This window comes from Lepisosteus platostomus, chromosome 14, assembly GCF_059453375.1.
Source record: "Lepisosteus platostomus isolate fLepPlt1 chromosome 14, fLepPlt1.hap1, whole genome shotgun sequence".
NCBI lineage: Eukaryota > Metazoa > Chordata > Actinopteri > Semionotiformes > Lepisosteidae > Lepisosteus > Lepisosteus platostomus.
Genome location: NC_142624.1, coordinates 21,941,135 through 21,957,054, shown reverse-complemented (window position 1 = coordinate 21,957,054; position 15,920 = coordinate 21,941,135). Strand labels below are relative to the sequence as shown.

The window sequence follows — 15,920 nt, the reverse complement described above, 5'->3', positions numbered from 1 at the left end:
TTACAAAGTATTTTGCTGTTCAGGGGTTGGGTTCACCTTCAACACAATGCAAAGATTTTCCTCACAATGGTACTTTTAAAGTAATCCCTGTGGCAGGTCTGTGTTTCTCCTACTATTGTGATTATAATTGCATTAGCATGCCAATGTCAACAAGCTACCTCTGGAGTTTTCATTTATGACTGTGTGACAGATAAGTATTAAAGGTCACCAGATGCTTTGTAGTATGGGTTTACTGCTAAATACCCTGTTATCCCAGAATACTGAAAAAATATTCAGGAGTAACGTTTGTGGCACAACAACACAGCTTACTGACTGAAAAAGGAAATGCTTGTCTCCTGGAAACTGGAATACAGTTTACTGATCACGAGAGGATTTTGCAATAATTGAACTCCTGTCACCAATAACTGAAATTTTAGATTATTTTTAGTGAAGATAAAATTGACCCCACACTTAAAACAGCACTTAAACTTTGTTTTATTCTTTTATAAACATTTTCCCAATTATTTTATCTTCTGTTGTATACCAGTCTGGTTGTGGCAACTGCACATTTCCGTGTCCTCAAATCACAGACAAATCAGGAAACAGACACTATGAGAATGAGGAAGTGTACTATAAACAGACTTCTGAACCATTCATTTTTGTACAGAATATGTCACAGGCCTGTGTGTAAATGATTCAAATATAAACTCCATGCAACTCTAAAAATAAATCATGAAGCATCTGCAGCTTTGATAGTCTAAAGCTGTGAGTTTTTAAAAATGACACAAAAATTCTCATTTTAAAAGGGATTCTTACATACACCTGTAAGTAACATAAATGGAGCGGTTTATGGGCTATTCCATCAGTTTTTGTCAGGTTAAAATGCATGTGTTTATCTCCACAAAAAGAGTGTTAAAAGTAGACAATCTGTGATTGTACCAGTGTAATAGATGTTGTTCTATCCCCATTAAAACCTAATTACATTTAAAACCAAGAAAGGGAGAAACTTCTTAACCCAAAAGGTTGCAGGAGTATGGAACAAGCTACATTCTTCTTTAAAGAAATGTCTGGAAGAGATAGATGCATCAGTAAGCTATCAAATTACCAAATGGGCTACATGTGCCATAAGACCGCCTCTCATTTTTAACCTTTCTTATGTTCTTATTACAGGTGTTCACATGCCTCCACACCCCAATCACCAGTGAACGCCGCTAAATCAAAATCCCTGGGCTCCAATTATACAGACTACAATACTATCCAACTTTCCAGGGGGGTCATCTTCTGTACCAGGCTGCAACCTGAGCTCTGTTACACAAGGACTGGATAGTTGGAAGCTATTTCCAATTGTGAGGAATGAAAACACATACTGTAGGATAGCATGGGAAGCATTATAATGAAATGCCAAATTGAAAATCATTAAAAGAAGTCTGCAGTGAGATTATCCTATTTGCTGTGACAGATGGAGCTCAGTTTCTTTTCATTCAGCAATGGATGTAGAACTAAGGTGGGATGTAAGAGATAAGATCACTTTATTAGCCATATACAATTTCTTGCATTAGGAATTTGTCTTTTCGCATACCCCAGCTTGCTCTCCATGAGACACAGATGGGGGAAGAGAAAAGCTTGGGGTCAGCCATTTATACAGCACCCCTGGAGCAGTTGGGGTTAAGGGCCTTTCTCAGGGGCCCAACAGAGTAGGATTCATCTGCCGGCCACAGGATTTGAACCAGCAACCTTCCAGCCACAGATCCTTAGCAACAGTGCCACCGCTCTGCCCGGACCCATTTGCATTAGTTCTTCACTCTCTTCTCTGGTCAGCAGCCTCTAGGACTGCGCCTGCGCTCTCCCTGGCCTCCAGCAGCAGGGCAGAGGCCCTCTTCTGGGTCTGTGGGAAGAATCACAGCGGATTAAATGGAGTGCTACCTGAGTCAACACCTACACAGAAAAGGTAGAAAGCAGTAGAAAAACAGTGGGAGTGTCCATGTGAAAACGAGAGATGAGGTACTAAAGGAGAAGTATAACATTTTGAAACTTTCACAGCTGAAAAAAGGAAGTGTACTGAACAGGTCAAGCCTGTGAAACAGAAACTTGCCAATAAAAGGCAAACACAATTGTTACAACTGGGAGTAACTGCCTTTTAAATATTCTTAACAAGAAATGTAATCTAATGTGAATATTAAAACATGGATTGCTGTGGCTGACTGTATTACAGCCCTTGCTTTGCAGTTTAGCAGTATGTATATATATATATAATGTGTGCTTCCCTTCGTCATTAGTTAAACACCCTCATAATGTATTTTCCATCAATGCCATGTCTCTCCAAGACCAGGTACTTACCTCATTTTTGAAACTTTCATCTTTGATATCTTTAAGGTTTATCACGACATTATAATATGCTCCAAACACTGCTGTCTCAAGAGCTTTGGCTGCCACCTACCCAAAACAGAAAACAAAATTCACTATATACAGTACACAATTCAAATAAAAAGTACTGTCAGCGGACATCTGACATTGCCGTCATGCATAGCAACATCTCCATTATCCTGAAACTGATCCTAGATCCCTCAGCTATCCAGACATTTCAATTGTGTTTTATTTTTTAAAAACCTTTACTGAATTGCTGTTTTCCAACCAAGTGATTAAAATGTTGCATGAGAAGTGACCGCAAAGATTGTGAAATGTATTTTGGTCTCTGAATTAGTCTCTGAATTTATATTAAATTACTTCTCTCCGCATTGTAGTTTCCTTATTTTTCTAGTAAATGTAAACAAGCAGTTGAATATTTTTTTGATCATTCAAGCAACTTATTGCTCATAAATTAATCCTAATAATTAATAAATTAATTGTTCAGAGAAACTGCCCTAAGTTTCTTCCACCTGATTTAGGGTCCGAAGTTTCCCTCTTTGCAAGAACAGATTACCCACAGTTGGTACCAAGCAACGTAGGAAATGTATCTCCTGTCTAATTTATGTATATGTAGAACATTTAATGAAGTAAAGAGCTTGAAGTTTATTGAAAAAAAAGAAAGTAACATGAGAGAGACAAAATAGGAATGCTGTTTGCAACAATCCCGAGGGGGGCAGTGGGTAAATATGGGTGAGGTGCAGTGATAATTGAGTGATGAAAAATGTGCGATGAGGCTGAAGATGAGCAGGTGAATTTGAATGCGAAGTATGAGCATACTGGTTTGTGGTAACTTCTAATGTTTTCTTTGCTGGTCATTGGATGCAAATGTCTACGAGTTATCAGAAAGGTTCCTAAGTACACAATTTGTTCTGCAGGTTGGAAGTATGAATTACAATAGCTTTACGTGGACGTACTGTATTGTAGTATTTATTGAGTTGCAGTAAATGGGTTTGAAAGGCATTTGCAGCCTTAAACTTTTTCTCCCACCTGAAGGTCTGATTTGCAGGCCAGGTTTCCATAAAGGACCATCTCCTTCAGACTGGGCCACAGCACACTCACTCTCTCCGCTAGAGAAAGGGGGACTCTCACAGCCCTCTTCAGACCTTCCTGCATGGCAGCTTCCCTCCTTTCGGACAACACACCATATACTTTAGAGACTCATATTCCAGCTATCTGAACATGGAAATGATTGTGGTCTATTTCAAGGTCACCAAGATACAGAATTAAAAAAGTGAAATTCAAAGACCTCTTTTGGAACCTATGTGTTAACATTATTCTAAAATGCATGCTGGTAAGCATTGATCAAATAAAATACCAATTGGTCATGTAGAAATTCCAATCACGACTCCAAGAAAGACTGGGTCCTATCTGATTCATCTCAGCTCCCCCTATCAGGTCTGCAACTTATTCTCCTCATTATATCTCAGCAGACTAGCTATTTTTTCTGAACAACCTTTTTCTTTGTTCCTCGATAATAAGAGACATTCAGGTATCACTAAAGAAAGCAGACAACTATGCTAAGAGAAGCCTAAGGCACTAAGGGCTTACGTTTTTAAACACACCATTTTCACATTTGCCTGCACAGAAATGAACTTTCTATCAGGTGTGGTGTCTGACCTTTGGTATGCTGCCAACAGGAAAGCAGTGCAGCAGCCTTTCCTTTGTCAGACATCGCAGAAGACGAGCACGGACACACTAAGCCGAAACATTTGAGGTGGCAAATCTTTACCTTCTCACTTATTGGATGGATTTGCTTGTCACTTATCAAGATTAAGAACTCAACATCTGTATTTGGTTGTTTTTTAGGTTTTCATGGATAAAGATAGAGCCCTGACTAAATCTCTTCTGAGCTAAATTTCATTAGACTAAGGGCTTAACAGTCTGTGTGATTTTTTTTTTATCCATTTCTAGATTCCCTCAAGGTTTGCATTAAGTTTTGTTTTTTCAACTGTGTAAATCTCTTACTAAAGGATTTAAAAGCAACTGCATCTTGGACTTGGGGTTTAAGCACCTGCATACAAACGTCATAGCACTTTGCTGGAGCATACTGGGTAATTATACAATACTAAATCATTTATAAACTTATCAACCATCTTCCCAGAGGCATGAAATATTTAAATCTCAAGATACAAATTCCCTCTGCATTTGTGTAACAAGAAATAGGTAAGAAGTGGGGGGCTGTGGTTAGGGGCTCTGACCGTATGCCTACAATGTTGTGGGGCCAAATCCTGGGTGCAGTACAGTTGTTGTATACCTGAGCAAAGTTAATCTTAGTCATCCAGCTACACCCAGTTATATGAATCAGTACAAATGTATGTTGTGTTGGATGATAAGCATCAGCTAAATTCCTTCATGTTTCAGTAACATTTTACTTTCAAGGTGTGTCTAGATGTCGATATTGAGGCTAAAGCACAAAATATTTAGACCAAAAAGAATTTCCCTAGTTACTAGACTACATAGGAATATTGGTGGAAATACAATCTCTTCTTCACCATGCTGGAATTAAGTTGTTTGTATTAATTCAACATAAAGTAAGTTTCCAAACCCTGTTTGGTTTTCTATTTGGCCACTCTGCATATGCAGAAATGGCTCCACTGACCCAGAAGTTTAATTCCCTTATTATCTCTGCGCATACAGTACCTTTTAATTTCTTCTTCTGTGTTTTTAGGCAGTTTGAGTGCAGTCTGAAAAGAAAGAAGAAAATAGTTTATGTGCAGAAATTACAATTTGAACAGAGCTAATGTGACTCTCAGATTAAAGCTGAGTTTCACCAGTGGGTTTTGCATTGATATTGAATTCCCCTTTGGAAAACTGGCATTATTTTGAACATTGAAGCTGGGTGAGCAGTAACGTATGTTTCATTTTTCTGACTTTTAAACATCAAGGTCATGTTTGGAAGAGTTGTTTTGAAACATTTGCTGTTAAATTCTACATGTCAATAAACCTATCATTTGCTGCAATGTTAGTCCCAGTGTCTTAAACAAATTCATAGCCTCACACCTAACGTTTTCAATTTTTGTTTTTTTGTATAACTGCAAATGTGCAAAAGTGTTTTCTTTTAAACAGGTCACTCAAACCTAAATGTCATCTGTTGCATTCCTACAGCATGTACCACACCTTGCGGGTCATGAGGGATACTTGTAATAATAGTAAAGCAGGTGAGAAGTCTGATTCCAACACTTTGCTAAAGGTCATTTTCTTCAGAGAAGAAAGATCTTCAAGATTAATTTTGTTTTTCTCACTGTAACTCCAGGTGGAGCTAATACAATGCAAGAGCTTTGTTATGAGAGCAAAGTGTCTCTCAATGGTTGCATGAGAAACACTTGTAAGTCATGGGCATTTTCACACAAAGTATTTTTTTCCCTAATGTACACGTAGAGATTCCTGGACAACAATTACATTCAGGTTGAAGAGGGCTTTCGCAAAAAACAGGAGCTGTTTTAAATAACTTTCTTCTCATTTTGATTTTCTGACATCTATGTTTCGCTGATGTACAGTATAAGAACTGGGAGCTACTTGCTGTATATTGGTTAATAGTGTACACACACTATTTTAGGACTTCTTATCTAACCTTAGCGATCCTTTTCTAATAAGATTCCATTTTGGTTTTGGATTGGTTAAATAATTTTGCAATAAAATAAAATGCATGATTTGCTAAAAATGCATTTCTAAGATAAAGGTTTTTTTAAAGAAAGTTGTTTTGGAGGAATTTCCCTGAAAAGGAATGCAGTCATCACTGATGCTGGAAGGTCCATGTCTTTGACGTCGTACTGAGACCTAGTATTCAATTAGACTCATGGAGACCCAACCATGACATCCCTCCTTCTGGGATGTTGGGAGCTGCTCTGCATCATTTTTGTGCCACTGCTGATGAGAACTGACAGCCTTCCATCACTGCACACCCTTTAGTGCCTGTCTGTAATTGTCCGTATTGTTGTGCATAAGTATGACTCTTTGATGCCATTTCTGCTGGAATGCAGTATATGGACTGCTGTAAGAGCATTCTGTTACTGGAGTATATGTCTTTTTTATGTGAAATTAAAAAAAAAGTGTTAACTCAACCCTTTCCTGTACTTTCATTCTACAAAAGTGAAATGCATTATTTTTACTGCTGCTCCTACTACAGGGAACAGCAGTCAGACGTGCTCACCATGTAGCTGCTGAAAGCTGTGGAGTCAGCATCAACCATGGCAATGAGCTCGTTCATGGCGTGGTGGAAGGGAGGGATCAGTCTCCTCATGACACCATCCAGTCTCTCAAACTGTCTCTTTCCGTATGTCATCTGTCCCACCATGGACCCCAGCGCTGCTCCCTGGAGACACCAGGCAGACCCACATGATGCAACACTCATGTTCTAGAGCTCTGAGGACTGTTTCAAGAACATTAAATGCAGTAGTTGATACAGACAGTACTTGACAACCCTGAATTGTCATGTTAAATACATCCATTGATTTCCTGCACATATCCAGCAATACAATATTAGTACTGAACCATATTGTAGAAGTCATTAGAATGATTGCTGAGATCTGTTAACGAAAATATTTGTTAGAGCAAACAAAGGTGACTTGTACCAACAGCTGCAACAACAAATGCCCTGCTGCAAGTGTTAAAGGAGGAAAATAAACAGAGGAAGCCATAAACAAGGAAAACGCACCATAAACAAGGAAGCGTCAAGCCGACTCCTGTCACATGTTAAAGCATGAAGTACTGTAGTAGCTTTTGTCTCTTAGTCAATACTGTATTTATGAGCTGGGATATGCTTGCAGTTTGTCTGTTCTGTGGGGCAGACCCAGCATGCATTGCTGTACTTACTGAGGCTCAATAAAACTGCACAAGATTTGTGTCCTACTCCTCTGCTGAAGAATTTCCTACAACAAGTCCATTGCAGGGTACAAACAGACCCGCACACACTCACACCAGAGACAATTTTCCCAGAAGCCAGTTAGCCCACTGGCATGTTTTTGAACCGTGGGAGGAAACCAGAGTACTAGGCAGAAACCCACACAAACATGGGGAGAACATTCAAACTCCATGCAGATGGTACCCATTAAACCCAGGGCACCAGCACTTCAAAGCAACAATGCTAACCACTGTGCCAGCCCTAATATTAAGTCCAGATGATAAAACATATTTTAGAGTCATATTAAACATTCGGTTACCCTCCCAGTAATACATTGTGGCGCAAAAAAAAAGACCTGATAACATTAATTAGTTCTTAATTTGCTCTTGCTCATTTGCTGATCATACAAAAAAGAGTACATATATGAAAAGATGACATTTGAATGACACAGCTAGTCATAATGTTAGATTCCCTGGTGTCTCAGGATATTTTTTCTTGTTAGCTCATATGTATCAACACACCAAATGGAAACAATAGAGGGAGAATGTAAAATATTATATATGACAGAGGTCATCTTGCCAAGAGCTCAACGGCTGACATACTGTACATCTTTTCTGGGACAGCCATCTCTGTCACTGCCGAGTCCTGGAAATACATGTAGGTATTGATCAATCAATCAACCAATCAATCAATCAAAAGATGGATCAAATTGTAGCATTAACATTAGACCCATTAACTAACAGGGATGAAGAGCTGAGATGAAGTAAAATCAAAGTTTACATGATTCTCAGGGACCAGTATTTTCCCTTACTAGTATACATTATTAAGGTCCAAGCTACTGCATGCTGAGCATGCTGAATTTTCGGAGACATACCATAGCAGCAACTGCAGCCGACACTGAGCCCCCTCCTGGCGCTGCTGTCCTGGCCCCCACACTCCGGATGAACTGCTGAAGAGGCAGAGATGCCAGCCGCTCCCCCTGCTCAGCACCCTCCACCATGTACCTGCACAACAGACGCACCGCCGTCTCAGCCCCCAGTCAGTACCAGGCAGCAGAGCACTGCTCAGGCAGTGTGAGGATGTTTGCACTGTGACATTGCGACGGGGACATTATACTGTAAAAAGACACCGTCCTTTGGATGAGACGTAAAACCGAGGTCCTGACTCTCTGTGGTCAATAAAAATCCCAGGGCATTTCTTGAAAAGAGTAGGGGTGTAACCCCAGTGTCATGGCCAAATTTCCTATTGGCCCTTACCAATCATGGCCTCCTAATAATCCCCATCTATGAATTGGCTTAATTACTCTGTTCTCCTCCCCACTAGTAGCTGATGTCTGGTGAACATTCTGGCACACTATGGCTGCCGTCACATGATCCAGGTGGTGGCTGCACACTGGTTGTGGTGGAGGGGAGTCCTCTTTGAATGAAGTGTCCAGAAAAGCGCTATGTAAGTGTAAGCAATTATTAATTATTATTACTTACTCTATAATTCTCTCTTTTGGAACGAAAGGCCCAAGCGAATCTAATCCCAGGCGACTGACCACCTGAAAAGAAGAGATGTCACTGTTTGAGTTTATGTTATATATGAAGAAGATGAAGGCATGGTATGTCATTTTGTGTAGTCTCATACATGATTATACTACACTGTTACTGAAGAACATTTCTATTGGTATATTGCAGTATTTCATGAAACTGCCTGATGCCATATTTCAAGTTCTTTTAATTTTTTTAATTTCAACTTGCCATGTTTCAAGTTTGTTTAATTTTTAGCCAGTGAGTTGTCATAGTTGCTCCTACAGAAGAGCTGGTTTGTGCACCTGAAGCACCATGGCAACCACCTACTGTAAGCCTCCACTCACATCATGCCTGTTAACACATCAGTCGCCGTGACAACATTATCAGTTCGAAAATGTATTCTACTTATGTGCAATTAAACCATTACATACCATTTTACCAACAGGTATTCAAGAACAGTTATGACAGTGCCTCACCTCTCAGTAATAGAGCCTCTACTTGTGTCTTGGCATTCCCTGACATTGTGTTTTGTGTGTATTAGTTTTCTCTGGCTTCAATACTTGTTTTGCATAACAACATGTCTGGATCATCCCTTGCGCTTAGTCTGCACTTTCTTGTTTCCAGCCTGGCCTGCTTTGACTATGCCACTGCCTTTTGTGTTTCACACCGGGCTTACAACTACAACTTCCCTTACATATCACCCTTTGTGCCTTTGACTTGGCTTGTTTGGCTTCAATGCAGGATAGTGTATTTTTTTTGCTTTTGGCTGCCTGCTAACAGCCTGCTCAACTTACTTCACCGGCACTACGATCCTTCATCTATGCTACGGATGTCTTCAGCATACCTCTAATTCCCATACACCTCCATTCTCTGCTAGTGACACTCCATTCATACATTCATCTATTTTTTAATGACATTATTCAATACAGGTTCACAGGGAAGCCAGAACCTTTCCTGACAAGTGACAGGTGCAAGGCAGGATGCAATGGACGGGATGCCAGTCCATCACAGGACACACACAGACACAGACATGAGCATGTACAGCACACACTCATACCAGGGCCAGTTTTGCCAGTAGCCAATTAACCTATCTACAAGTTTTAGGACTGTGTGAGAAAACCAGGCACCTGGAGGAAACCCATGTGAACGCTGTACAATCTCCATGCAGACAACACTCCAGGAATTGAATTCAGGGCCCCAGATCTGCAAGGCAGCAATGCTAACTTGCTAGTGGCATTCTTTCCTCAAAAAATAGACATTCCAAACCAATGTTTCATTATAGCATGGAGGCCCTCTGAAGATGTCCTCTTTATGACACAAAGAAAGTTTCCTTTTTTCATTTATGTCGGAATGAGGCTTAAGTCTGTTCCCTGCCCTAATAACAAACCTTTAAAAAGGAATCCATAATTGGTCCCCGCATTAAATCAGGGCATTAAAAACTAAAAGATATAAAAAGCTGAAGAAGCAGTAGCCATTCCTGCACTGTGCCTTTTGTGTGGGCAGGCAGTGAAACAGTGTTTCAGTGCACTTAAAGGTAAGCCTTGTCTTATACTCACCAGTCTCACTTTGTGCTCCTCCTCCAGTATGAAGAGGTTGTCTCTCTCCATGTAGAACTCTGCACAGTCCAGGACAGCTTTCAGTGGGATCAGACCCACGATCTGAGACCCCACAACAGGTAGGTTCAGTTCCTGAGAGGCAGAAGAGGGTTACTGAAAGGAGGATCATTGTAAATGTTTGGGAAAAAAAAGTTTAGAAATCTGTCATTTAAAAAAGTATTTAAGATTGATACTGCATACAGCTCTGGCATTTTGATTTTTGTATTCAAATGGCACAGACAAGGAAACAGAAACCCTCTTTTCTGCAACCAGGGTCTCTAGCATCAGTGCACAACTGTCTTGAGATCATCAGGAGTTAGTAGGCCAAACGTCCGTCAACTCTGTGGCAAGCTGTGACTTCTGTGGCTTGTCTGGCACATGTAAACTTGTAGTGCTATCAGAGCCTCAGTCCCACCTCTCCTGTGTGGTAGTCCGGAGTGATCTCTCTTCTTTGTGGGTATAGGGTGATTCCACATTGGGTCGGCAAGTATTTAACTTCAGTAACCAAAAATTATTAATTTAATTTCTACATAAAGATAAATCTGTAAAATGGCAGTGTACAGACAGCAAAAAATGTTTTGTGACATTGATCATGAAATTGAAGTTTCTAGTAACACACAGTCACGTTCTAGTAACACACACAAACTGGCCCTGGTATGGGTGTGTTCATGCTCGTGTCTGTGTGTGTTACTAGAACTGGTTTACAGTAACCGTAAAAAGCTAAAATATAAAGTCTGTAATGTATAATAATGTTTAATCTTACACTATAAAAATTACAGTGATAATTTGGAAAGTTTATACCACACATATCAAGGAGCTATTCTAGAATGGCATGTACAAGCAGGATGTACAACTTTTCGATACGAAAGGGTGGTTATCTCTTACATTCTAGTCTGTACTTACCTAGCCAAAACAAATGTTTTGTTCTGGATTTTGTTCTGGAGAGGTAGAAGTAAATTGAACTGGGGGCAGCATTTCTCACCTCAGCCTCTCGGCAGATCTCTTCGTAGACAGTGTGTAGTGCAGTTTCCTCGAAGTCCAGCAGGTTGGTGGACACCTGGGCAAGGCTGGCCTCATCCAGGTACCATCCTATTCCCTGTACCTTCTTCAGACGTCCTGGCTGGAGTACAAGCACAGACCTCAGCTCAGTGGTGCAGGGAGCACAGTGCACTACCCACACTGATTTTCAAATCTACCGTCCTACTTTGGTACTAAAACTAATGTAGGTAAAAAAATATATATTTCTCATTTTGTTGTGATAACATTGAATATAAAAGTGCCATGACCCTCACTGGAACAAACACACTTCAAATTAAGGGATTGCTGAATATAATGGCTTAAGCACTACAGCTCAGTCGTTATATATATATTGGAATATTTTACTTTTCATTCTTGATACAACAATAACATTAAGAAAATAACGTTGCTATTTTCCTCTGATACCTTTCACATACAGATGGGTCTACAAGGTATTTTATAAATGTGTATAGTGTCCTGTGCCCAGGAAACTTATACAGTAGCTATATGACACCTGTAATACCAAGCAAGAAGAATTACAGGTTGATAGTTCTTAGAAGGGGGAACAGTGAAGACAATCCAAATTTCCAATCATAATGCATGTACAAAAGTATACAACTGTTCTTGGAAAAAAACAAATGAAGGTTTTGCAAGAGTATTCCCAGAAGAATTAAAAAAAACAGTTCAAGTTACTTATGTTGTGCTCTGAATATATTTTCTTTCTAGGCAGCCAAGTTGGTTTGAGCATACCCCATTTGGAAACAGAAAAATGTTCTTAGTTCTTGACTGTGTGGAAATGTGGAAATGTTTCTGAGTCTTTAGATCTGATGAGTTAAAAGTTCTAGACTTCAACAGAGCGCCTATCTTCCCCCTGTTAAAGAGCCTAATTTCCGAGAAACAATCTAATCCCTCCTCCAACCTGTGCTGGATTGTCAAGGCAGTGTCTCCTTACCTGATCTTTGGCTCTGCCCTGCTCTCGGATGTCCAGTGCAATGCGGTGAGCCTGCTCCTTTGTGCTCAGCAGGTTGACATTGTAAGCGATGAGGAATTTGCGGGCCCCTGTCACCGTGGCTCCCCATGTGGGGACAAATGTGGATGGACCAAAGTCAGGAGCCCACTCTAGCTTTTTCAGCTGTGGAACGAGATTGAAAAAATAAAAAGGGTAGTTTGGCAAGTGCCCTTGACGTCTGAGCTGTAACACTGGCCAGCTGGGATTTCCCAGAAGGCAGTGCCCAACTGGCCAAGAGCCGCTGTGCTTGAGTGGGTCAGAGTTCTTCTGGGTAACCTAAACTTGCCACACAACAATAACCTTGATGGTGTAACGGACAGCTGTGTGTTATCAGTTACAACTGCATTACTCCTCCACTTGATCCTAAGTCGACTGTAGGAGAGAGCTCCCACACAGAATAAGGGCACATACTAGTGTGTCAACTCCCAGATTTCAAGGAAATTCTAGTTAAAGGAGTTGTCCAAAAGTACTTTTTGTTATATGGAATAAGTCTTATGTGACTTTTTACATATTGAGTCAAACAATGTAACACAGAAAAAAAAACTTGCACTGAGCACATTCAACAAAAAATAAAAACCTGGTCAAACCTGGTAGATAAAAGACATAAAAAGTATTTTAAAAAGGAGAAGCAGAAGTTTCAAATCCATCGCCACTTAATTCTTTGAACCCTGTTGAAGCTATCTTGGAAAAGCCACAGTGAGTTTACTGAACAGGGCAAACTGTAGAGAGAATCTGGTAACACTCTAAAAGACTAGGAGACTAGAATTCTAAACCAGAGCTGCGTGTTATAGCAGGACAGATGTGTTTGATTATTAACATACTCCTTGCTTACAAGCACATAAATGTCCTCTGTTAATTGTTTTTATACAAGCAGGGACCTAGTTCACATTGTGCTATGGTAATACATGTAATATGTTTCTCCAGACTCACCTTTTCAGGCAGGGCCTCATATTCCCCAGCACGGATGGAAGGAAGAGATCTTCGGTTCTCCTTGCGGGCTGCCTCTCCATAGAGGTACACTGAGGGGAGAAATCATATGAGCCTCAACATTTAGTCACAATTCTCCAAGGAAGGGAGTTATTTTCTATGACATACTGTATTTTGTTTCTAAATGCCAGCGATTCGTTTAAATGTGTTGTGGGCATGGGCGGGGATGAGGAGCAGAAAATAGAACAGCATATTGTCAAGGTCACATTGGTTGTCCTTAAGGGGAAGGCAGCATTCGCTTGGTAATTCTGGCATTTATTTTAAGAGAGTACTTTTAGATAACGATGACAGGCCACTGACCTTGTGGACTTCATTTACATGTTCCTACCCTGCAAGAAATATTTCAGTATGACATGTATTTATTGCAGAATATAGAGCACAGGCTTTTAAAGCCCTGATGATGCATTAAATCTGTTTCTAGAACTCTTAGGAGAGCTTTAGAAACACAAGAGCTGAAGGGCTTGAAGGATTACCAGGCACGTGGAGCTCCTCAGCCAGCCTCTCCCCAAAGCGGTTGCCACAGCTCACACATTCCTCCATGGACACGTTCTTCACTGGGATGAATGGACACACATCCAAGGCCCCCATGCGCGGGTGTTCACCTGCAATGGGCCCATGGGAGCACCAGTGAGGAGGACAGGTTGTTGACAAGCAAGAACAGCGGAGAGCATTTACTGCACTTTTCAGTATGTCTTGCTTCCACTATTTTTAACTCCATTCTACGTCAATGCTCCATTTGTTTAAACACCAAAGGGTTCTTAAGATCAGTTGATTCTTTGAAGATAACACTGTGGTTCTTGAATCTCTACATGAAGGCATTTAATCTGATATGGATTAGTGGGACTTGCTGTATAGCGTGTACTTAGCTTCAACCAAACTGTCCACAAAACAAACAGACCTGTAACATTGTAATTAATAATGAATAATTCCTAACACTTATATAGAGCTTTTTTTTGGACACACCACCCAAAGTGCTTAACAGGTAATGGGGACTCCCCTCCACCACCACCAGTGTGCAGCCCCACCTGGATGAAGTGACAGCAGCCAGAGTGTACCAGTACGCTCAGCCACACCAGCTATCAGTGGGGGAGGAGAGCAGAGTGATGAAGCCAGTTCATAGATGTGGATTATTAGAAGGCCATAATTGGTAAAGGCCAATGGGAAATTTAGCCAGGACACTAGGGTAACACTCCTACTTTTTTCAAGATTTTTAATGACCACAGAGAGTCAGGACCTCGGTTTTATGTCTCATCTGAAGGACGGCGCCATTTTACAGTATAGTGTTCCCGTCACTATACTGGGGTCTTAGGACCCACACAGAGCGCAGGGTCAGTGCCCCCTGCTGGTCCCAGTACAACTATTCCAGCACAGACCTTAGCTTTCCCAGGAGGTCTCCCATCCAGGTACTGGCCAGGCTCACACCTTCTTAGGTTCAGTGGGTTGCAGGGTGATGTAGCTACTGACTATACTGTATATTGTGAGGCGTATGTGAGCAATCCTAATAAACCATTAGATGGCAGGCTCACCTGAGTGCCTGGTCATGTCAACGAGCTGGAATGCTATTCTGGCAGCACTGAGTGCCCCCTCCACCACAGCCTGGGGGGACCCCACAAAGGTGTAGACTGTGCGGTTAGTGGAGGGCCCAGGGTCCACATCCAGGAGGCTGCAACCCTCTGTGCTGGAAATAGCATTGGCGATGGCATCGATAACCTGCAAACAGACCCACTCACTGACCTTTTTTTATCTTTACAGTAATCACATTCGAGCTATTGCTATTTTTCTACTAATCTAATTTATAAGACAGAAACTACAAAGTAATAGGAAGATGCTAACACACTGAGATGTTGGTGTAAATGATAAATATTTATCATATTTATAAAATGTGTAAAATTCTTTGCATCTGTGCTTCACCATGTATTCTATATAAACTAATCTCTCCTTAGGACAGCAATATGTTTTTAAAATGTGCTTATGTGCTACGGTATAAGTATAGTATGTGCTGTTTGAATTACAAATTGAGAATTGTGCATTGTGAATTCTGGGTTTTTTCATGTGGAAAAGACCCATGAACAAGAAAATAATTGATTATAAAAGATTACAGCTACATTAGCAATGACAGTAATCTGTTTTTTAAGTGTTTTTTAAAGTTTTTTATTGGTCAGACTTTGAGTTAAGAAAGTATTGCCCAGAAGCCTAATTCACATAACTTCTAAGTGATGCAGATTTAAAGATTAGTGTAATTTAACGACATAAAATAAAGGACATTTGTATACACCCTACCTCTTTATTTCTTCCTTCTGAGAAGTTGGGTACGCACTCCACTAGTTTGGCCATTTGCTGCCGAAATTAAGAAACTGTGAGCAAAGACTCCAGAGGTCTGCAGCAGTCCAGGAATACACACGTCTGACTTTCCTCTCTAGACGGAGCTTTTAAGGGCTAAAGTCCTAAAGCTGATTGTGAGAATCATTAACTTGCTCCACTGTCTTGAAATAAGTCTGTCAACCATTGTGCTGTCTGTTCTAAATATTTGTAAGGTCCATGCATCTGAAGTGTCCCCTATACACCAGCTGAAA

At 40.6% G+C, this 15,920-nt stretch overlaps 1 protein-coding gene and 1 long non-coding RNA gene across 2 annotated transcripts; one reads left to right on the top strand and one right to left on the bottom strand.

Moving 5' to 3' along the window:
• Positions 1-458: 458 nt before the first annotated feature.
• Positions 459-15,786, bottom strand: ftcd (formimidoyltransferase cyclodeaminase). Its single transcript, XM_088605026.1, has 14 exons — positions 15,628-15,786; positions 14,874-15,057; positions 13,821-13,949; positions 13,291-13,379; positions 12,304-12,483; positions 11,317-11,454; positions 10,296-10,427; positions 8,707-8,768; positions 8,100-8,229; positions 6,536-6,697; positions 5,026-5,069; positions 3,373-3,511; positions 2,317-2,412; positions 459-1,864 (listed from the first exon to the last, which is right to left on the bottom strand). The coding sequence occupies exons 1-14, from the start codon at positions 15,679-15,681 to the stop codon at positions 1,778-1,780; spliced, it is 1,626 nt and encodes a 541-aa protein (XP_088461152.1). The 5' UTR covers positions 15,682-15,786; the 3' UTR covers positions 459-1,777.
• On the top strand, positions 5,474-7,052 carry LOC148648995 (uncharacterized). The gene is made up of 2 exons (XR_015926268.1): positions 5,474-5,543; positions 6,512-7,052. It is a non-coding gene; the product is annotated as an uncharacterized LOC148648995 (long non-coding RNA).
• Positions 15,787-15,920: the final 134 nt, after the last annotated feature.